Source organism: Nothoprocta perdicaria, unplaced genomic scaffold (assembly GCF_003342845.1).
Source record: "Nothoprocta perdicaria isolate Ctin4 unplaced genomic scaffold, notPer1 scaffold_289, whole genome shotgun sequence".
Lineage (NCBI taxonomy): Eukaryota > Metazoa > Chordata > Aves > Tinamiformes > Tinamidae > Nothoprocta > Nothoprocta perdicaria.
This window is the reverse complement of record NW_020455520.1, coordinates 19953-44714: the sequence shown is the minus strand read 5'-3', so window position 1 is coordinate 44714 and position 24762 is coordinate 19953. Positions and strand designations below refer to the sequence as shown.

Here is a 24762-nt window from a genome sequence, read left to right as displayed (position 1 = left end):
AGCACAGGATCAGACAGAACAGGCAAACAATTCTGCAATAAATATGTAGAAAACAACATAAAATAGATACTTACCCTACAGAAATCACCAAGGATGCACTGCTCACGGTGTTCGCACACTTGCCAYGGTGGGAACACGTGCACCTTATGCTCACAAAAACCAGGTCATTTCTAACAGCAGCATTCAGAATAAGGGCACACGTGCTGCAGATGTTCTCCTAACTACTGCCATCAAGGTTAGGAAGGAAGGAGGGAGGGGAGCTTCACCTTTCCTTTCTAGTGATCCTCAGCAGAAACCTCCTCCAAGAACAGTGGGGAAAAAAGAAGGATCACTGGATACATGTTGGCAAGAAGACATGAAGAATCCCAGTAACTACAGAAGAAAAACTCATCTCCTCACTTTTTCAAGATATTTGCTATCAAGTAGCAATTTGCTACCTGGTAGCAAGCCTCAAGCCACGTTTTCCTCAATGTTTCCTCATTGTAAACACATGTTCAGTGTTGGTAAAGGGAAAAGGAGAGCAAATTTTGGTTAATAAAAAAAGCCACATGCACATGCCCAGATCTGCTGGGAAAGTTCCAGCACTATTTAGATTAACCACTGGGGTAAACATATATTTAATACTGCCTCCAAGTGCTACAGATGCAGAAGCAAACGTATGCACGTGGCAAAGGTGAAACTATCACACACCTTTTCACATTTCCTTCTGGTTCACAGAAAACACCACCTCTAAGGACAAGGTACAACCCTACCCTGGCATGTGGAAGATGCCTGGACAGAATGACCAAATGAAACACGAAGCCAACGTGTCCATCAGAATGAGAACAGACTCCAGAGCCATTAGTCTTCAAAAGAAAGCAGCAGAAACTTCTACATCTGAAATCCAATGTCCTACGGATCCCTTAAGGATTGTGACTTAATTCCATGTCTTATAAGAGCCTCTGAAAATGATGCAAAGAATAAACTGTTGCAAGTGCCTGCATCTATAAACCTGCATCAGGTCTCCTTTAAAAAAGCTTTTCTCTAGAGAGGAAGGAAAAGGGATCCAAAGATGATTTAATGAGACTCCTCAAACACACACAAAACTCATTAYGCACCCCAGGGCACAGGGTAGATGAGAAAGTTGCATGAACTTGTCTGTATTATATTTGTAAGGACTKTGTAGTCACGAATGAGGAGTTTCATTGGCAAAATACAGAACTACTGATACTGTATAAAAAGCAGCMTGATGGTTATTCTCTTACAGATCTATGCCTCCCTATGGTGCTGGGAAAGCAGCTGTTTGTGGTTCCTCACAGATGAGCTCATCATGCACAGTGCCAACCTTCGCCATGGGAAAGCCCTCTTCCCATTCACAGAGGGCAACACCAAAGATGCAGAAGCAGCAGAGAAGCAGCTCTTCTTCACAAGAGGAAGCCACAGGCGGTCCAAGTCAAAGCAGGATGAAGCCACTGACTCACTTGGAGTTTCTGAGGCCACTGAGACAAAGTTGTATGTACCTTTCCACCCCAAAAGTTCACTTGCCCTCTTCTGCGTTTACAGGGAGCAACAAAGCAAGCTCTGTGGTGCTCTCCTTGCAGTGTGAGCAAGAACGGACGCCCACTGATTACTAATATCACAGTCACAGAGCCAGCGGAGCCAGGCAGCTTGGCACAGAGAGTTTCAGCAGCAAATGGGCAAGCATCATGGATAAGGATAAGGGAATCTGGGGAGTTTTGCTTTAGCCAGCAGCATGGCACTGCCACCTTGAAGAACATGTGAAACGGGGTCTTAAGAAATCGCTTTGCACCTATGCCCCTCTGTGTGTCGCCAGCATGTCCAGCAGCAGCTGTCTCAACTAGCCTTGGCAATGGTCTGCGCTAAAAGACGGTCCCTGCTCACAGCTCCCGACAGCCCCGATCCCCCCCAAACACAGAGGGGTTAAGCTGGTGTTACCAATGAGGATCCCAGCAAAGCCACTTGTTTTTTTTTTGCCTCCCTACTTGGCTGCCTTCAATRAGGGACACCACGTGGCTGCAGTCTTGGGATGTGGCCATTTGACAGTGTCCTGCACGAAGGACAAACCCAACCAGAGCAAAGCAAGCTGGCCRCTGTGGAAGAGCACTGCGCATGGAAAGGGCTTCTGCGGAGCTGCACAGAGCCGCCYGGCCTGCCAGACACCACCACGGCGTGAGGAAGCCAGCGTTGTTCAGCAAGCATCAAGTAGATTAGACTGACCAGAAAGTGCACACTAGGACACAGCTCATACTGATAAGAGAACATATGAGAAAGGCAAAGCTTGCAGAGAAGGTAAAGTTGCACCAAACCCCCCCCCAAAAAAAACCCACACTCCTTGCCACCCCATGCCTTCACACTTGTGGACATTTTTGTGGCTAATAGGTCTAGAAATCTATTTTAAATAGAATGACACTTCACAAAGTCATCTGCATATGAAGGACAAGCTGTCTAAATGTACATGTTGACTAGGCGAAACACTCAGTGCCAAGTCAGCGCGTGTCACCGAGCCCACTGGACTGGCCGTGTCACTCGTTGCAGTAATCCCTCAAAACTGAGCACCTCAGTCCCCTGGATACTACAGCACAGCGTCCAAAGTCTCTAACCCCAAGCAGAGACAAGCAGAGCGTACAAGACACGAGGGGAAGCAGCAGCATATACTGCCCTCCTAGCTGCCCTCACACAGAGCAAGGCAACGACCAAATTCCTGTAATTAGAGCACGACTGCAGTTCAGGACCTACTGCCACAGTCCCAATGGTGCGGGGCAATCACAGGCCACTGGTAGCTGGAGCAGAGCTGCCGAGGGATACGCAAGAACTCTGCACTCACACTGCTTAGGCTCTTTTCAGAGGGCAGTCATGCTATACAGAGAGCAGCAAAAGCTCTAATAGGAAGCAGAGACTGCCCTCATAGCGGCCTTAACTGAAAGGGGAACAGCTACAAAACAGCATGTCCGTAAGCTTAGAGCCCAGGCCAAGGRCTGCTTAAATCTCTCCTCATCCCAGGCTCTTATTCATGAGTGTTGACATTCCAGTCCTGCAGCACAAAGCTGGGGCTTAGCCGCTCACCACRGGGCGCTCCCGGGAAAACAAGGTAACGAGAGCAGGAGGCCACGTGYGGGCGCCGGGGCCTTGCGAGAACCACAGCGCTGCCTTTACACCCCCCGAACGCGCACACAACAGCAAAGGTGACGCTTTCCAACTGCAGGTGCCTTCAGCATTAAAACTAGGCTGTATTTCAGCAGGCTGTCATTAGAAAATAATAAATGGAGTTAGAGGAGCTTCCTTGTTAGGAAGCACAGTGACCATTTTTACACCAGCCAGATGTCATAAATGCATATGCTGTCAGAACCGCTTTGGACAACTACTGAGAAAATATTTCCTCAATGCTGTTTTGCCGTTGTGATAACTGAAGTCACATTKCAAGTTCTAATAATAATCCTTAGCAGCAGTTTATTCAGTCAGCCCTTCACTAATCTGTGCCCCAGATTCTCTCTCGCCTCCTCCTGAGCACTGTAATTCAACCCTGTGATTGGTGYCTCAGTGAGGAACTTAATTAACAAATCCAATCATACCTGCATATTTTTCCCTGAAGTTATTGTGCAAGTCTGTTCAAGATGACAATCCTGTTTAGGTACAGCTGAACCCCGAGTTTGATCAGCCCCTTTACTATACACAATGATGCAAACATGAAAAACCACAGATATCCTTTCAACTCCAGGCAATTTTGCAAGGCTACAAACAAAAATGCTTTCCAATTCTAAGCAAAGCAACACATTTGGTGAGCAAACTACGAAGAAATTCCACAAGTCCTTTTCATCCCCCCCCATGCCAAAACAGAACAACATGTGGAGCTTGCTGGAAGCAAAGCATTACTTTCGGAAGGTATATGTCAGTCTCATGCAGGGCTTTTCTTAATTAAAAGCTCTAAGAGTTATTTGTAAGTGCATCAAGTGTGTGACTACTAAAAATCTACATTTTGGTCCTTGCAGAGACCCTGTTGTTTGCCAAGATATAGAAACTTTGCAAAGACTCATTGTGTCAAAAGCTAATTGCTTATGGAAAAAAAATGGGCAAGGGGGAAAGAAACAGCAGCAACCAAGGTGACCTGAACAGGGACTGTTCAGCAACTGACAGTTTACCTGTATGCAGGATGAAAAGAGAATGATGAAGGGCTTGGAAAGTGTCATTTATGGTGTAGTGGAAGGTATAAGAATGACAAATAGCCTAAATGTGGAGTGTAACGATTCATACGAATTTAGAGAAAAAAGATCACATAAAGATTAAAAAAAGATTCATCTGTTGCTCACTTAAAGTTCTTAAGCTAATACTTTAATATACCTTAAAAGTATGAGAAAGTAGGAATACCTGAAGTAAAAGTCTTCCAAAAGTCTTAATATAAATTTTGTCCACAGAACTATGTTCAAACTTTACCACTAAATGAAACTTCAGCCCACAGATTTGATGACAAAATTACTGGATTAGGAGCCTTATTCTGCCACAGTTCACTCAACTCCCTGGAACTAGTGAGGGTACCTGAAGTATTGCCTGCTCCCTGCGCAAGGATGATGGTCATTGCTAATCCTGCAGCAACAAGAGAAGGAGAAAATGAACTGGGCAAAAGATGAAGAAACAGAGTTAGGTAAATTAGATGCAACTGGAACATCCTCAGATCAACACTAGAGAGTGCACTRCTGCTCATGAGCTCAAATGACTGAATTTTAAACAGTGTTCACTGCACTTGTAGACATGGGCCTTAAAATACGTATAAAAATGTATTTGTTCAGAGGGAAAGTGGAACCTGGGTGCAATCTGCACATTTCAGGCACTAGCWACAACCCAAGAGTTCTCATATGCAGAGCTGAAATCTAACAAGGCACAGAGAAGAGCTTCTCCCCTGCATGGGAAATAACACTCCTCTCTCTCTCCCTCAACTAAGGCCTGAGCATCTAAGCAGCAAAGGCAACAATAAATAAAGGGGAAGCAGCAGGGAACAAGGAGACAGTCTCACACAAGTTTAAACGCACAGGCCTTAGCCAAATATCTGCCACAAGGGGGCAAAAGGCAAATAAAAATATCTACAAGACATAAGCAAAGAATGGAGCAGGATTAAAGAAAGAACAGAAATAAAAATACACATTAAAGCAAATTCCTGGTCAAACATGTAACTATGCATGGAAATGATTTTCAAAGATCTTAATGAAAACATCTCCGTTTAGAGCCCTTTAGAATTCGATAGGGCCCCTAAAAAACCTCATCTAAGCACCTGCAAAGGCAGAGGTTACATTACTAATTATTCCTGAAGATATTCCCAAGTTACTAGCTCTTAGCATTCTATACATTAAAAGGATATATCCATACATAAAAAAAAAATAGTGTTCAGAGTCAAACATTTAAAGGAAACTGATAAAATAAATTCTAGCCCTAACAACTTGCTTTCAATCTAGTAAAAACTGCCTGAGGTCATTTTCTCAGCTTATTCCAAATGTCTGAAGTGACCGAGGATGGACTGTGGATTATAGTGATGCACTGAAACTGGCAAGACTCAAATTTCTCCTAAATTAGGCTATTTCTCTCCATTAACCTTTTCACGTTTGGACTGGAGATGTTATTAGATAAAATGACTTTTCAGAAAACTGAAAGCCACCTACTACAGTCTTAATGTTTTAAATAGGTTTGCGGATTCTCCTCTTTCTTTGCAWGATGGTTTTATACCTCTATTAAGGTTATTTCTAACAACTCCGAAACAAGCAATTTCCTATTCCACCTCAGAACTATAYTTCTCTCTTCCCCAACTAAAATGATGAAGTCATATAACACATACCAGATATCCATTAAGAAGGTGCACAAAATGATCACTGAGAATGCAACATTCATTCTCTGAAACCTTTCCAATAAGCTATTGTTAAAGTCTGAATGAAAGAAGTTACAYGTAACACTTTTCACAGTATAAGCAGATTCATATTTAAACATGTAACACGTCCCAGTCTTAATAGCTCACCTCGACCTCTAGAGGAACTTCGACCTCGAGGAGCCCCTACCACCGTTCCTCCTCCTCGTCCCGTCAACCTCAGCACAGCGGCACTGTTTACGGACATGGAAAAATTTCTCTGCCAAGAAGAAAAAGCCAAAAGGAAAATTTTTTAAACTAAAACAAGCAAAAAAGCAAAAGAACAATAAAATCTACCTTTTTGCCCCCTCTTGGCCCAGCCAGACTGACCTCTTTTCCTAAATTTGGTTTAGTATCAGCTGTGATTTCCTTCCGTTTGTTACACATGCTCTGCAACTGAGTGACCAAAATGAACAGTGCTCCTGACTTACCTTTAAAGCATGAAGATCTCAGGTATCAATTGAACATCAACTCCTTTATCAGATGATTCTAGCACAGGATTGATTACGACACCAGCCGCTCTAACCACGCAGCCACTGAGCTGCTAAAAGCAGCGAGCACCTACACTTCAGATAAGACACTAACACTACTTCAAACTGACAAATTCTGCAGAGCACTAGTGTGCAATGAGATTGTATTTACTCCTTGTTTTCACAAAAGTGTTTTCTTTAGATGTATATATTTAAGGCTTCTGAAATTTATATTTAGGTGACAAGCATTTTTGCAAGGCAAAAACCACTAATAAGATTCAGATTTATTATAATATGACATAATGGCTAAAGCCTTTTCACCAAAAATGGCTAATTATAACCAACTTGGTGCCAATTCTCTGGCATGAGTAGTTGGAAAAGTAGGTCAAGGGATCCAAAGCTTGTTCTGAAACACTAACAGCTAAACCTGAACTCACCCACACTCCCTAAAGTCGAGTTTTAAATAAGCAGCATGTGAAAGACTCAAGAGTTGTTCTGTCAGGCCTCCTGACAGGACCCGAAAGGAGGCAGATTGCTCATGTGAACACGTTAAATTACTACCATATTGAACGCCCAGACTTCCAAAGAAAAGAGAGACATGCAAATAGCTACTTTTAAAAATCCAGCTAGCTMAAATCAAAAGGAACAGATATGTGAAGGAGTGCGAGTGCATTCCAAGAGTCAATTGCTTGACATTTTCTACAAAATGGAACTTCCTTCAAGAGAGAACTGCTCACCTGAAGTTGACCCGAGGGGAAAAAATAAATCCAGTTGTGGATGGCCAAAAAGCAASATCAGTCTCCAGTGAAGCTTTTTCTTTATAGCTAACTCTTACAGCAACCATTTCAATATTAAGCCCACATCTCTCCCTTGGAGAAAACCTCTGCAGTCACCAAAAAAAAAAACAGTCTCCTTTGACCGTAAAAGTCTTCAAAGTCTAGCAGTTTACTGCCTGAAGGGCTCTACTATGCATCGGAGGGRAAAAAAAAGTGTGTGAGGCCATTTAACATCTAGGCTCAAGGTTTTCGTGTGTTACTGCACATCTGGCTGACCATCCCCAGAACCTTCCTGGTTGGTGAAGGACTCTGGGCAAAGASGCAAATAAAAATGTATCCTCCTCAGCTGCCTTTGAGGCCAGAAAGATGACATGCAGGACAAACAGTGTTGTCATCTGACTACRAGCTTGAGAAGGCCACTGATTGAAAGCTGATCTATTAGTATCTTGTGTCATGGGACAAGATCTTAAGAAGACATGGCACACATACTGACACCTCCTGCCAAAAGCCAAGTTATACCACAATCAGCTAAAAAGAAAAAAAGTGGGGGGGAGATCACAGTATTTAAGTCAGACAGGTGRTTTATGAAACATGACAAAACAGAGAGGAACCTCTCAATCAGAAGTTTCAAGAGATAATAAAGGAGGAATCAATACAGAGTGAGAAGCGAGAGGCACTGGAGGCTGAGCTGAAAGGAAGGGCTTTCAAAGGCCTTAGACGTGCCACACTCGGAGCAGCAACGTTCTTGTGGACTACCTGTCCTTGCTTTCGTCTTGCTCACCAGTGCATAATGTAACAACAGAAACCAAGTAAGCAAATGAAAACACAACAGCTTGCACAGAGCATACTTAAAGTAATGAACCTTCCCTAGAGATGTGGATGGCAGGCAAAGAACCGAACTTCTCCAAAGACCACAAGCTGGTATTTCACAACTTGGATACTTGTAGTACAGAAAAGTGACACAATCATAGAAAAAAGTTCCACAGATTTGAACATGCTGTGTGCTTGAAAAACTGGTAATGCTTCTCAGCAGATCCTGATGATTCCAAAATTCAGGAGTTGACACTGCTTAGCTATCAATAGAACAGACCATCATCTGATAACAACATGCTCAGTGATCGTCTTAAATCTGACCATGGCTAAAATTTAAATTGTATGCTAATGCAGTATGTTTTTAGAATTTCTTTCTCGGAATCTACCAATATTAAATTGGTGATTTTAGCTAATTTTGTGTTTTTAAACGGAAATGTATTCTTTATTTTGCTTTTATGCTAATGCCAATCTTCAGTTTTTTTAAAATACGGCACCTCTAAGAACACAAACCTGTTCTTCTTCTGTAAAAGGTACAAGTGCCAGTGGTGGCAGGGGCTCCTCTTGTAAAATAGGCAGAAACTCCTTATCCAGAAGGTCTGAAGGTATCTGTATGAAAGCAGAATAACATATAAATACTTGATGTATACAGGCATTTAAAAAAAAAAGCCACAATCCATGGATGATGCCACAAACTTGGGTCTGCATAAACATAAAAATGGTTTTTATCTGACCAAATCTCTCTCCCTCTACCTAGAACACCAGTTTCTCCAGTAATAGCAGGTGGGAGGAAGAAGACGGGGGTGCAAGTGCCAGTTACCTGCTGCAAATTTACTTCCCCAGAAAAAAGGAAGTCTTACAGAGAAAACATCCAATGAAATCTCTACCCAAAACTAACATATGTAAAGTACCAAGCTCATAAAACAGATTTTTCATTTATAAACTAATGCATGTCAAAGTTCTTTTGATAAATTGGAGCACTGCATTTCTATATTTAATGTACATTACTCTGATTTAAATAWATTAGCAGAATTACCATATATACACAGAAAGCATGTGTGCACAGAGACTTTATTTTTGTTTAAAAAAATCCTATGATAAACAAGAGAATAAAATAATAAATAAAACTAYGTAGTTATGGATTTATGAAACAGGAAACAGATGCAAGTATTAAAATCATGATTTAAATAAAAAAATTGAACTCATTTTTAATCATTCCATCTTTTAGCAGACATGATCAATACACAGGCAAGAAGCTGCAATTGCAGCCAACTGAACTCTAAATTATACCAATGGAGGGCCTTRTTTCAAGATTATCTAATTCAAAATACTAAACATAATCCAAACCACTAAAGATAAAGCCTTCCTCTAATTTTAATTCAAGGAAAGCAATCCAATCGCCCCTCATTTGTGTATACACTAAGAGAAACCCTCCTGCTTATAATCTGAGTATCTTTTTACCAGCGCTGTAACTTTGCCCAACTTAGAGCCAGCAAAGAATCATGATGACACAGCAAAAAAAAAAAAAAGAAAAAAGAAAAAGAAAAAAAAGAGATTGAGGAGCAACTTCTTTACTGTGAGGGTGACAGAGCAGTGGAACAGGCTGCCCAGGGAGGTTGTGGAGTCTCCTTCTCTGGAGGTCTTTAAAACCCGCCTGGATGCCGCCCTGTGCCACATGCTCTAGCTGTGCCTGCTTGAGCAGGAAGGYTGGACTAGATGATCTCTAGAGGTCCCTTCCAACCTTAAATATTCTGTGAATCTGAGATGAGGGTGCCAGATACAACAGAGGCATCTGGTAGTTGACAACACAGGCTTAAGACTATTACAGCAAGATGACTACAGACCATAAACAGTGTCAAGGGACGTCTGAGGTCTCAATAACCAGCACTCCACAGACCGTGGATCCATTTCTCCTAACACCAAGCACACTGTGCTCCAGCCCAAGGCCTTGCAGCACACACGGGGCAGTGCCTGGGGCAGCGAGGGCAGGGAAGCAGGGCTTTCCTAACCACTGCAAAGCTTCCAGGCTTCCTCCAGAAAGAGATGAGGCTGCTTGGATCAAGGCAGCTGAACACTGTATGCCATACAGAAAAACCTGAACGTAACAACAACTTTTGACACACTTGCTCATTGAACCATAGCATCAAAGTTGGTATCATGGCTCCTCAAGCAAAGCAGGAGACTTATGTGTCAGAGCAGCTATGACTAAGCCGTAACATACGTAAAGGCTTCTGAAAAGGCTTTCATATCCAAAGGCCCCAAACATGTGCAGTCTAAGCGATGTAAAGTCTGCAGCCCTGTGTGAAAGCTTGTCAAGCACCCTTAGTAAAGAAGATGGATATGTGCATGCACTCCTATATGCAAAGRCACAATCTGCAAAACCTACTGCATTCCCTCTTGTACCTGAGCGGGAGGCTGTAGGAGGCACTGAGACTTCAAGTCTATTATGCATCTGCTGCAACAATAAACTAATCCCTACACCAACCACTTAAAAACTTATAAATATACTTATAAAAGTGTATGACTTTGTTTTAAGCTGAAATGCTCTTATATAGAGGTCTGAAACATGACTTCCGCATCACAGAGAATCTTCCTCTGAAAATAAACCTGAGCAAAGTTCTTGCTTTATTTTTGTATATTGCTCTTTTTTATTACACTGGCCTGCTTGTATTTGTGACTCGAGGTCCAGATGAGCAGATACTTTTTGAGGATGACTCCAACTGGGCTGAACATCTGCTAAGTGCCTTGAATCAGGACAAACGTGGAGCTCTTCTTTGCTCAGATGACCTGCTAATGTAATTTATCGCCTGAATTTCAAGCCAAATCAATCCCTACTCTTTACTAAATAAAATCCTACGGAGGGAAGCAAATCTGCAGTGCTGCAAGGAGACTATCTCTTTCTTCTGTGGCAATGGGACTGAATACGGCAAACAGGTTTTCCTGTTCTCAGAGGGGTACAAGAAGTTGCTTAGACATTAGACAGCTTATACAAGAGGTTGCAGTGTTCTATTAAAAAGATATATGCTAAGAGTGGAATCACTGAGTGGTATCAAATAGACACAAAAATAGACTTCAGTTCTTCATCAAAACATACCCAATTTWTGCGTGTACATTCTCAAAATACAAATAATCCCTAAACATAAGGTTGYACATACAGACCTCAGGTCTTCTTTCCTGCTCACCTTATTATCCTTTAGAAAAAGTGCCAACATTTCTTCTCTCCCATAGCGATAGTCTGCTAGTTTATACTTTGGCAAAGCCGGAGACAGAGGAGGGGATGTCACGCTCCCACCACTAGACAAAGCTCGCAGCCTGAAACAGGAAAAAAAGGCAGAAAAAGAGTGAAAACAGAACTGAGGATAATGGGTCTTCACCTATGCTATCATTCCTCTGCACCTCATTTAGAGGTTTGACACAAAAATGCAGTGATGAGAAGAAACTATTCACACAGTCCATCTTMAAAATCTAAAACTTAGTACTCCAGAAGAAAAAACAGCTTCTCTCGTTTTCTCTACAGCCATAGGAAAGGAGAAAAATACTGATTTTAAAGATATTCAATTATTGAAACATTCCTCTTTTTCCTACTTGCATAGAAAGGAAGAAGTCCAAGTCACTTCAACAACAAACTTTTTTTTAAGTTTGTTGCCACCCAGTGGCAATTTCTTTACACATCACTTCCAATTCAAAAATACCTGGACAGGCATTTTTTCCACGGATTAGATGGATCAACGCAGTGTTCAACTCCAATGCAGACTAGATGCAACTGAGAATCTCACTATTAACAAGTAATATAACTGCATCATCTGATCAATATGTATAAATACCCGAAGGCGAATGTAGGGAGGATGGGGCCAAGCTCTTCTGGGTAGTGGCAGGACAAGGGGTAACCGGGTACAAGTTGAAACACAGGAGGTTCCATCTCCACGTGAGGAAGAACTTCTCTACTGTGAGGGTCACAGAGCCCTGGAACAGGCTGCCCAGGGAGGCTGGGGAGTCTCCTTCCCTGCAGAACTTCCCAACCTGCCGGGATGGAGCCTGTGTCCTGTGCCCTGGGTGTCCCTGCTGGAGTGGGGAGGGGTTGGATTTGGATGATCCCTAGAGGTCCCTTCCAACCTCAACCACTCTGTGGCACATACAGACCTGAGGGTACTGCAACTCAGAGGAATCACTGTAAATACTAGAATTTCATTCCATTACTCCTGTATCAAATCCATTAACTCATGGAAATATAATGTRCATTTCCACATGTAATTTAATCTGGATTTAAAAATAAACAGAGACTATACAGTTCCTCACTGTGACAGCAATCTTAAATTACTGTTTATACTGCTTTTTTTTTTTTAAGTTACCACTTCCCTTTTCTTTTTTACCCTAACTTTGGCTTCCATCCATCAATGGATCTAGTCATGTCTGTCTGCACTGGAGAGCCCTCAAGCCTAAGATATCTGCCTGGTGGGTGTATTTAKAGATAGTGATAAAGACATTCTTTAACTTTCTTTCAAACCAGYAAAATAGACTGAGCTCTCTTATCTTTCAGGCCACAAGTCACACTTCATTTCTTTTTTGAATACGCACCAATTTTTAAGATGTACAAAAAAAGTGCGTCAGCAAAAGTCAATACATTATTTCRGTAACAGCCTTACCACACGTGATAAAGCAATTAGATTTCTTCTAACCACTCCACACTCCCTTTTACACTTCTAAGGGTCACATTTCTCTCTAGAAACCACTCCAGCTAAAACACCCTGTTTGTAATCTTGCAGTCACCAAGAATTTGGAGAAAACGCTGAATAATCATCCCTCCACATTTTAGCAAGAACCAGGGCAATGCACAAAGCTGGACAGCTTTCCAGGAACTGATTCAAGGGGATGCATTGTCATAGAGTCCCACCAGAAGAGTGGGTTTTTTTTTTTCCCTACACTCTTCAGTCTCCACCTACTGCAGATGATRAAATGCACAGATACACTTCCAATATATTCCATAAATACATTCCAGTGTTTGAAACACTGTTAGAGGAAAATTGCTTAGCTAGAGTTAAATCCAGTAAGGACAGGGCAAGAACTTCCTTGCTATTACTCATCACATGGGAAGACCAAATCAGCTCTCTTCTTCACTTACTTTGTCTACTTTGGAGAGAAGCAAGGTAAGTTTTATGCACTACACTAACGTGAAATCCAGCTCACTTCCTACACGCTGTCAAAATACAAAATGGGGAAAGAATTTATTATATGAATATTGCTTTCAGTCACAGGTCAGGGACTGAGAAGCAGCAGTAAGGAACAAAAACATATTATATCCCATTCAGTCTTATCGCCAATTTGGCCCCCAAGCACAGAAACATGTAAGTTCGCAAAAATTTATGACATTGTTCCAAAATCTCACAAACCAAAACAACTCACCATTCAGGCCCAAAGTTAAGTGTCTGAGTTTCTGCTGCCATTTTTTCTTGTTCTATTCCTCTTTTCTAAAAAGCGTGAACCTGAAACACACAAACGATTACTATGAAAACAACTGGATTAACACAGTCCTTCAATTGTTTTCACGACTCAAAAGACACCCGGTCATGCAAAATTAAATAAAATGGACTAAGTTTGAACTTTTAAGGAACTCATTTCAGCTAACRCACGCTATATTATAAGCACAGGCATAATTACCAAGATCTCTTGCCCCAAATCATTCTTAATAGCTCAAACAGGACGCTGGATTAGGGTGTCTGAAGAAACAAGTTGTCCAAGCAGTCTCTTGTCAAACTGGTGACTACCAGGCAAGCAAACAGGGCAATGGGAGGCATAATCCTCCCCCGTGAGAACAGTAATGCTTAATTAACAGAACAGTGGCTTTCTGACAATTACAAGAGGATAAAAACACACTAGAATAGAGCAAGAAAGATTTGCCAGTCAAGTGGCAAARTATTCAAGAAATTTCCACTATTCGCTCTAGAAAAATAAGTCTCCTAAAAATCGAGTACATCCAGCACAATAAAGTCTGCAGGAGATACCCAGTAGTTTTCCCATCCTTAGCTTCACTACACATCAAGAGCAGTTTCAGGCTTCAGTCACCCTCATTCCTATCACTCAAATTCCTGCAGGCACTACTGGAGGTCAAGGCAAGCTCCAATATATCAAGAGCATATGGACAACGACAGACAAGATCAASGAGCAGGGAAGGAAGGAGGCCAAGYAAAGACTGGGAAGCTTTCCCTGTTCCCAGCTAAACACAATTCCAGCCAGTTTTGCAGAAGGAGCATTTACATTTAGAAAACACAGCTCCTCCTTCCTAACAGCAACAGCAGAAACTCTATCTGTGGAGAATTAAATATTTACAAAGTCAAATATATAATAGCCRAAGACCAAAGATAACAAGAAACCATAAATACAGCTGGTCTTTATGACTTTTGCTGCATCAAAACTCCATACTTTTATTTACCTAAATAAGGTTGTCTATTCTTTGCATGGAAGGATGACAGAAAAGGGAACAAGCAAAAAYGGGGAGATAAAAGTGAAGAGAACATTAGTTTCTAAGCAAAAAGGACAAGACCAAACAAAGAAGAGATGCGTAAGAACCAACTCCATCATCCCAAATAGCTATATTGAAAGAAAGATATCAACAGCCTGAGTTAGAAGCTACCTTTAGAGCATGGAGATTACAGTTGTTAAGCTCTCAACTTAAACATAACAACTAAAATTTGGCTCATATTTTTACTACAAGTCTAACATCTTTGATAAATATTTGTAATTATTTCTTTCCGGCTCTCAATACAGTTTATTCACAGACCATAATAATTTTATTTTCACARTAACCCTGTACAATGTATTATGAAATGATTACATGCACCACAAAGTCATATACAAAGCTCAAAATGAAAATATGCAGTTAGTTTCTCAGGACTAATTTGAGAAGTTTCTGGTCCTATCCCTTTTTTAAGGAGCTGATGTATATTGAAGTATATAATGTTCAAGGTATATCTTCTCACCAGTTTTGCAAACCAAGCTGCAGATTTAGGTTTCTAAAGGACGGGAACTCCAGCAGCCACAAATGAGAACACTGCGGGCAAGCCACCAAAGCAGCACACATTCTCTGGCAGAGACAAGCCTACAGCACACTTCCCAACACCTTAAAGGGATGGGTGTCTTCATGGAGCAAACTTAGTATCAGCTGTACGGGAAATACTGACAAGAAACATTAAACTATAATGAAAGTGGACACCAGAAGTATCATATACATAGATAAAGCATTACAATAGCAGTTGTAAGAGTAATTGACCAGCTATGGACCCGTTGGTCCCCACCACTCCTTTGCCCCTGCACTACTTTCCTAACAACTGAGGATATAGTTTCATCTTTCTCTATCAGACTCAGAAGCATCTCCACAAAGAATGCATCAGTCTTATCCCCTCATGCYGCAGAAGAGTTTTCCTTGTTGTATTTTTCCCCTGATACTTTGCCTTGGAATTCCTTTGCTGGCTCCTTCTTCTCYGCTATGTCCAAGCAAGATGCACGGTCTCCCTGGAAGTTGTTATGACTCTAGGAAGTTTGAACTGAAAGCTAGATACCTGTGAGTGGCTGAAATTGTACCTGAAAGAACCCGATTTACAGACTGTAGTACAAGTAACACATGAGCTTACCCTGACAAGCAATACTACCCAGAAACAAGACACGCATCGAAGACAGAAATTACAGGCAAAGCATGGATGAAGGACAGACCTTGAAGGAAGCACTCTTGAAGCAGGTATTTGGAGAATGCAAGTGGTCCAAGAAAGACTCAAATCAGCACAGACAGTAAGTGCTCAAAGAAAGCACATTAGCCACATCAAAGCAGACAAGGCAGGGAAAACAAAACTGATGCTGCTTCTGTACGTTTGCTGTATGGCCACTTCTTTGCAAGAATTCAAAAGCCAAGGCAGAGAGGAATGTGTGAGAGCAACTACCTGAACAGCCAGTGTCTAAAGGAGAAGCTGCACTAACCGGAAAGGTGAGYTGGGACAGACGCGGGGATGCTGGCGCTGCAAGAGTAAAGAATCAGGTGGAGCAAGGAAAAGGCTGAGGAACTCAGAAATGTATGACCTGATCGTTCACTCCTTCTCACATCTTTTGGCCCAGCCAAGTGCATGAAGCTATGCGAATTTTGTCATCTAAGTTTGCCAGCTAACTTTCTTAATATTGAAGTTTAGGTCTTAAATTGTTAATATTACCTTTTTTAATGTATGCTGTTGCCTTCATATTCATCAAGGATAGCAAGTTACATACAGAATATATCTCATTGTCATCAAGTTATACCATGGAAGAGGAGTTCCATTCTAAACTGCTAGACTTTTGTAAAGTAAGATTTTCTACAAAATAACAGTTTTTGTCCGAGTGATCTGAACAACTGCACATGGGTAGAGTTCTAAGTTGAACCAAGAAACTGAGGTCATATTTTATTTACATCCAATGCAAACTTCTGCTTGAGCRAGAACACTACTTGAACACTTCCCTCTACTCCTCCCTCCTCCAAAATTTTCTTCCAGTCAGGTCAATTCCTGGATCAAGATGTTGGTGCAACCCCACATGCAATTTCGTAAAAAAATCATAAACTGGAATTGCCTCCTAAACTGGAATCAAGAGCCCATTTTCATGGGCTAGCACTGCAGCTCCAGATCCAAGTAATCACATCAGCCCACTGCCAAGCTGCGGAGCGACATAGGGAAACAACATTCCTTCTATTTTCTCAGCAGCTTAGTACACTGCAAGTTAGAAGTCCATCCTCGGAGCACACCACGTAATCCAATCGAATTAAGCCTTTAAGTGGCTTTCACTCAAAATTAACAGGTAACATTGTAGGTACAGGGGTTGCTATCAGCAACACTCCCTTCATTGATTTGCTTTAGGTACAAAGTTTATGTTAGCTAACTTACAGTTTTTAAGATTATGTTTTAAGTCTGGCTACCTAAGACCTGATAACTCCACTAAAACCCACAAAAACATGCCTCATACACAGCTTGACACTTGATTCTCCAGGTAAACTTATATTTAAATGACTTAAAAAATTTCAAATGAAAAAAYCTTGTAGAAGGTCTCCTAAAATTCTATTTGCCACAGCACATTTCAACAAGAAGTTCTGCCCTTTTAAAATCTACAACTATAACAATCCAGACAAAAACTTTTTAGAAAACTAAAAGATCCACACTGGCAGGTTTTTCAGATTTAAGATTTTCAGGATTTAAACAAAATCGTCATTTACAGAACTGTTCTTTATTCACTGGCAAAAGAGTTARGTATTTCAGACAATACTAGTTCTTATGTCTCCATTGCAGAACTCTTTCTATGTGCAGCATATGATTGCACTGGCCACCAAAACACTGCACTACTCTTGGTGAAGAGAGGTGAAAGGAAGATTGTAACAAATTTGTAGAACCTCAAGTTAGGTCTAAACAAGGTTTGCACCTATTCTTTCCTGCCGACGAGAAAAAATAATTTAAAAAAAGCAATTAACCAAGATTTAGATTGTGTCACTGTGATTTATAGCTTTAGGGCTGCTACACTTAAGATTTGTTTCTTAATTAATTTAGGAGACCTAAACCTTGGAAAATATACTATGGATCCGTCTTTTACGCAGCCATTTTCTATCAAAACAGTCTGTTTGATCCGAGATGTTTACGGATGAACAGTATCACTTCCTTCCCTTTCCAGGGAGTTCTCTTGCTATTGTACGTTTCAAACAGCCCTTTTAAACTAGAAATTGGCTGAAAATTTTTGAGAAACAAAGAATACAATGGAAAATTACCGCAGCAGATTTAAGAAGAAAGAATTGAGTTTTCCTTAAATTAACCTGGAACAGGAATTGAACAAGAGCACTCCACTACACAACAGCAATATTACATCAAGACGACAATACTTTATCTTCCACGGGTGACTGCTGGGAACATTCAACAGCAGTACCAGAGTTAGCTGTTACAAGAGCCAGTAACTGCGTTAAAAACACATTACAATAAATTGACTGAATCATTAATGCTGATTTTCTATAATTCTTTGTATATTAGGGAAGTTCTAGAACTCTAAGAAACCACCTTTTAAAGTTTTGGCACAGTGGCAGACAGGATGACTCAGGGCGTTACAATACTCGTCTATTCAATATTAACTACTGGCTGAAGAACACAACACCAATTAAAGGACATGGATATAATTAAAGCCAATCAACATGGATTTACAGAAGTCATCTAAACAAATCTCAGTTTTGTGAGATCGAACATTTCATTGCTCTAGTGAGCAGGTGAAATTTGAACTTCTGCAGCAGATGCCAATTAAAAAGCAGAATGTCAAAAATGACTTTGTAAAAACCACTTAACCCATTTTGGAAAGGAACCTACAGCAGCCAATGCCAGAAGGAAAATATCCTCAAAATATAAAGAAAATGCAAAGGTGAGAAGGTATCCTCTGTTTCTATGGAATCTACAACAGCATTTCACATTGCTTCTAAACCTATAGATGACAAGAATGGCAATGGTACCTAATGGAAATGATACATCATTAACAAAGTCATTATGAATTATTCAATTACGCATCCAGTGCAGCAGGTCACATTTAATAAGGGCAAGTACACAATCAAAAAACTCATGAACAGAAAATATGAGGTGATATAAACCAAATGCAAGACTATTCTGGAAAACATATGGGGGGAGGGGAGGRAAAAGAAGAAACAGTCCTGAAAACAAACAGAGATTTCTAATATTCGAGCTGAACAGGAGCATCTGATGCACCACTAACTGTTGGCTCTGGATAGAGAAATGAGGAAACAGTGAATTTTATTGCTGCAGGTATACCATGTCCAGGTCTGTTCTCTATAAGACTGATAAAACAGGTGATAAAAAAACTGATAAAATGTAACAGATAAGCTTTGAAGGGGAAGAAAAAAAACCCAAACCAACCCAAAATCCAGAGCTTAAGCTGCACCTTAAGAAATATTTAAGTATCATCTTGCTCAGCCTTTAAATGCTTATGCAGGTAAAATGGTCTGAAGACTCAGGTTTGTCCCTGAAAGGATTCAAGCAAGAAATTCAGAAATAAGCAAAAGAGAAAGCTGGTTTCAGGTCAACACTGGCTAATATTTTAAAAAGTATGTTTTAGCTTAAGCAGAAAGTTAATTGGGGAAAAACAAAACTAAAAATCCCTATTCTTTGTATCATACACTGTAAAGTCACAGTTGTGCCTTTGAGCCTGCAAGTCTTTATCCTGATACAGTTGGTAAATTTTCTAGCACTATCAACCAACACATCAAGAGAAGGGCTTTTTCCTAAAGGGACAATGTCCTAACCATGCATTTCTTCAGAAACTAAGCCTATATTTCAGTTACATTTTTAGCTTTCTATTAAAACTTTCTTATCTCAACTCACTGCAAAAAAAAACAGTCCAGTCTTTCAACACTCTGTGGTCCGGAATGACAAGCCTAAGAGATATGGACCGAAGCTGCTTTTGGGACAAGACAACAGGAGAAACTCACACACCTGGGAACATGATATATCCTGTCTCCACGTATTTCCCTCCATTCCCACCTCCCACTGTGAACTCTGTCAGAAGTGAATTATCCAGGCTTTGCTTCACTTGCACACACCATGACTTGCCCACTTCTCTCAGTTTCTTACTGGATAAGCAGCACAGCCTCCACCTTCATACAAGTCTTTCAGCTAAAGGCTGAGAACAAGAACTAAGCTCCAAGCAGACCCCATCCTTGCCTCTGCCACTGCCTGCTCACTGCAAATCTTGTCCCAAATTCTGTCAGCACTCTGCTTTCTTCCTTCTGAAAACCATTTTCAGAGCTACCTGCAGCTTGCACACAGCAAGTAAACTTCTAGGGAAATGCGTGTGTGTGTGCATGCGTGTGTGATTCCACCTTCCCGAGCAGGATGCTGAGCCCGTGCACCCGCACCAAGATTCTGAAYTGGGGCTTCTCTGTCGGGAGCCGGAATGCAGACCTGCACCCAAACCTGCTGCAGCATTTCTCCCAGTCGTCACATCGCATTATGTGGCCCATAGATGCATTCAAAACGGCAGAACAAAGCTTCACACTGTGTTTACTGGGAAAAGGCACTAAATTACCACAGCTGGGTTGCCGGGATTTTCTGGTTTTGTTTCTAATGTAATTTATATAAGCGGTTTCTTAGAGCTTTATAGAAATTCTCTCTGTACCCTTTAAGTGTCCCCATGCATATAGCTCTGAGATGTTCTTCAAAACAAAACACACACAAAGCCCCAAACMTTTAACAGTAGGAAAGAGTATCTTATTACAAAGCGAGAGAAAACTGCTATGCACATCCAATTGCTTACATTAATCAGTTGCAAAGTTAGAYGTTAACTTACTACTATATACAAATTATAACACCAGTTCTTAAYAGCTTATTAGCACTTTATGTCTACATTGTTGGACATTCACATCTTACAAGCTGACAGAAGATCCGTATTTTTGTAAACTGACTTGCAATGTTATTCTTAGTCACCTTGCTATTTCTAAACGCGCTATAATATAATACAGTAAAATCACATATTGATGATTCAGCACTAACTGAGCCTTATGCAAAAGCTTCAACTGGGTTTAATGGTAACTGAATCTGGTCTCTGATTTCTTAAATGAAGTTACTAGTTGCTTATAATTAAAATACCTTGCCATATGCTGTTTCCATGATCAGTCTCACTCACTATCRTATGCCCTATTAAGGATTTACCACTGAAGTTAGCCCTGCTTTGAGTAGGAGGTTGGAGCAGATGACCAAGGATCTCTGGCAATCTAAATAATTCTAATTCTACCACATAGAGCTCACAAATCACAGCTTATGTGCATCCTTTACCCAAAAGCTTCTTACCACGTTACACTTTGACTAGAAATTTGAAGATACATAATTTCAGCTACCCATTCATAATTAAAAGCACACTTTTCCCTCCTATTTCTTGTCATCACAAGAGGCACATTGCCATATTTGGACTACAAATCTTCTTTCATCCAGTCTAACCTATATAGGCAGATTTTCAGCATCAGAAGATTCCTGTCTCACAAACTAGTATTTTCATCATAAAACACTATCAATATCATCAAAGGTCTTTCAATTTGTCATCAATAGGAAGAAATAAAAGCTCTTCACAGTAATYACAAATTAAAATAATTATTTTCCTGTTGAATGAAAATGAGTCAACATACAATTAAACATTAATCTGTAAGCTGAAATGTCTTATTTTTGCTTCAATAACACCTGCTTAACATTCAAAAATAGTCTTTTGATTATTTTCATGACATATTATATGTAGGCCCACTTATCTGTTTACAGTGACAAGACAAATACACAAAAACCACTGCTGAGAGCAGTAAACATCACTCTTTCTTGTGTACCCGGATGCTTGAAAACATACGGCCCAAAAGACAGCAAACCCACAATGCACAACTATTACTAATTAGTTGAGGAAATCAAAGGTATTAAGTGATTCAAAAGTACCATCAAAACAGTAGCATTTTAGATGCATTTTCTAATTGTCCAGCAAAATGTCTCATTGAGCTAGACTGCACTAGCCATATAGACTTTCTGATATCCTATCTGCTTTTCTCCACACTCCTCCGAGATCTAGATAACCAGCTTCCATGTCACATATACACTCTATATGTACGTTACTTCCAAAAAAGATTATTCTTGAAAATGAAAATACATACTTTGATTTCATATTTGCCAAAAACTGTAGCTATACCAAAACAATTCTGTGTATCCTTTCTGCCAGGAATCAAAGTAAGAGACGTAAAATTCTCAATGGCAGCCTAATTTCTCACAGGCATCAAGCCACTGCTGTGGAGCTCCTATATTCAAGGAATGCTTATTGACCTTTAAAAGAATAGAATGACAGCCCTCTCTGCTACAGAGAACTGGACACATTTCGTACTCAACACACTGTGGCAAGCTCCACTACTAACAGAGCAATGCAAAGAAATGGTCTTTTAGCACCTGACCTAAAAAAAAATCAATGTTACTACAACAAACTACATGGCTGCATGTGCACATATACATCCATACACATATATGCAGATAAATATACACACATACACTACAACCAACCACAGGGCCAATACGGCATAGCCTTGCAATCTAAAAACACCTCATTATTAGTTCCATCCATGACTTAACTGCATCTCGAACAAACAGAGCTCAGGCCCGATGAACTTCAAGTCAGGTCATTTCTGCAGCCAAAGAGCTCAATACTTTGCTGCAAAGAAGGAAAGAGAGCCTAAGCCAGGCTAGAAACTGACTTAACTCCTGTGAAAACACATAGTATCACCCCCTTGGCAACATGTCACACACCTAAGTCTTCAGCTGTCACCCAGTTAATTAAAATAAACTGAGAATGCCATACAAAGAAAGAGACTTCTCTCAACACAAATGTTTTTTCAATAACGAGATGGGTTTCTCCTTATCAAAACAGTCAACAGATCTCCAGCAAGCTATGTAGGAAGGAGAAAATATATCAGGCTTGTGCTTTGATGTTTGCGATCTGAAATTTCATTCCTCAATACCTTTCCTCTGCTTATCTCCGTTTGTAAATTAAATGTAGTTTATCTCCATTCATCTTTGGGCAGGAGCACTACAAAAAAGACAAAAGCATAGATAAAAACACCAAGGAAAGGAATTTTTAAACCAGAACGTAGGAATATTTAGCTTTATACTTTTAAAAGGGCTACGAAGGAAGGATCAACTTCAGTATTTTTGGTATTTCAAACAAGCAAGCAAAAAAAAAAAAAAAAAGAGCGAGAGGCACGAACCACTTTAAATAACAGCGAGTAAGGGAAAGGACCATGCTCTCTGTGTCCATCTCATCTTCATAGATTCTGAAATTATTTTAGCAACTGTTTTTCCTTTGTACAGTTAGATAACTACAAACCCCTTCAGCAGAGGCACCTCTCCAGCCAGTCCCCAGGGCCAACCCACGATGCCGTATAAGACTCTGACATCTCTATAAGACCCTGACATCTAGTTTGTTGTGGAAATGAAGCAYCTCTACATCCTGAAAGTGCTGCCACCTTTCCCCGCCACCCCCAAACTCAGGTTAAAGAATCACCAGTTTCTGATACAGCCCAATTCAGATACTGACCTGAGGAGATGGCAAGAATAGCAGAAGAAAAGCATTGGTGCTTATCCCGAATGTCTTAAAAAAACCTTCCTTGCAGACCCTTTTTAACTACCTTTTGACACCCAAATCCTCAAATCAATCAAGAAGTGAATTTATTAGGGAAGGGAAAAAAAACCCACCACAGTAAAACCTCAAGTCATTATATAGAAGCAGCTTTTTCACTTCTGTCAATATAAAAATCTCGCTGTATTTTTTTGGAAGGCAAAAAAAAAAATTAGGTGTCTGATGATACTTTAAAGTCCTCTTAATAACAAGATTTGCAATGAAGTCTACAGGAGTCTGAGTTTCTTCCATTGTGTCAAAGTTTCTGTAGGAAACCTTAGAATAAGTTACTACCACAACATGACTATTCTGCACTTCCGCACTCTTGCTTTAAAGCAAGAACTCAATAAATGATCAGAAAAGGCCCCTAAATGCAATGAACTTCAACACATACATGTTTTTGAACACAGGCTTGGGGGGAGCTCAAGTAGGTCTGGAAATCATTAAGAAAACCTAGCATTCACAGAAAATATTGCTAGATATTTAATGGGGTTGTTAGAAAGTCTCAATATGAGTAGGTCTTACCAAAGGTGACAGCTGACATAACTTCTGCAGATAAACCTCTACCTTCTTTTTAACATAGCTGCCTATTATACCGAGTGTCTGTTTTCAATCGCACATTCAGTAAGGAATGAACACTGACACGTGAATTTGGACACTAATYAACTCGTAGGACTTACGAGTATCAGAGCCAGGAGGTGGACATGGTGCAAACGAGGCATCAAAAACTCCAGCTTTTCTGTTTACACCAACAAGATCGACCAGGACATACAATTTTAGCTCTGCATCAGCTAACAGATCAAAGAAAGCCCAGTCAAGTAAAGGCCAATAACAGCAACRCTTCAGTAACACTTAAGATAGTATCTTATACAACCACTGCTCAAAAACAGAACTCAAAATATCAGGACCTAACCTCCTCTTACGGACTAGAGCAACACATTTTGTTTACAAAGGCTCCACATTATCACTCTGCACATCTAGCAAATATCCTGGGCAAAAAGCAGCAACTGAATTTGTGTTTATTAACAAGCATCTTAAAAACAACGTGTAAAAGGAAGAACTACGGGGAAATAGAAAGGAAAAAAAAAAAGCACACATACTTTCCAGTAACTTTCCCAAGTCAGCTCCTGAAGCAGGAAAATAGAATGAGCAGCAAGAAGTTAGAAAAAAGAACGTAAGCAAAATTCAAAAGTTTGTCCCCCCACCCCAAGGAAACAGGCACATGGGAATTAACGTAAGAGACAGGTTATAACAGCACATGGAGGACAGGGGCTGACAACAACTGAGCAAAAACACATGTTTTTATTCCATAAGCGTCACTTGGCAACGTCTGCTCTTGGCCCACAACTTGCCCCACTTCGAAGTACAGTTGCCCGGAGCGTGGAAGCTGCTTTGTTGACACTGACACTACTCGTCTTGGATCGATACCAAGCGCGCGCGGCACTGATCGATGCGCCCCTCGGGCTGCCAAGGCCTCCCTGGCCAAGCGCTGCTGGTCACGGCCGCTCTCCTGAGGGGCGGAGGGGGAGGAGAGGCGCCCTGCTCCGCGGCCCGTGTGTGCTGACAGGGCCGGGCGCGCCCGGAGGCACCTGCCCGCACTCGGGCCCGGCGCCACGGGGCGGGGAAGGGCCGGGCCTGGCCGGGC

At 40.9% G+C, this 24762-nt stretch overlaps 1 protein-coding gene across 1 annotated transcript in view; it reads right to left on the bottom strand.

Annotated features, from left to right (window-relative positions):
• GIGYF2 (GRB10 interacting GYF protein 2) overlaps positions 1 to 24762 on the bottom strand; it is a 67851-nt gene that overhangs the window by 42759 nt on the left and 330 nt on the right. Inside the window, exons 2-5 of the mRNA XM_026041575.1 lie at positions 13341 to 13420; positions 11123 to 11252; positions 8454 to 8549; positions 5996 to 6104 (exon numbers count right to left, since the gene is read on the bottom strand). Coding sequence (XP_025897360.1) covers positions 5996 to 6104; positions 8454 to 8549; positions 11123 to 11252; positions 13341 to 13381 — 376 coding nt within the window. The 5' untranslated portion in view covers positions 13382 to 13420. The remainder of the gene's footprint in view (positions 1 to 5995; positions 6105 to 8453; positions 8550 to 11122; positions 11253 to 13340; positions 13421 to 24762) is intronic.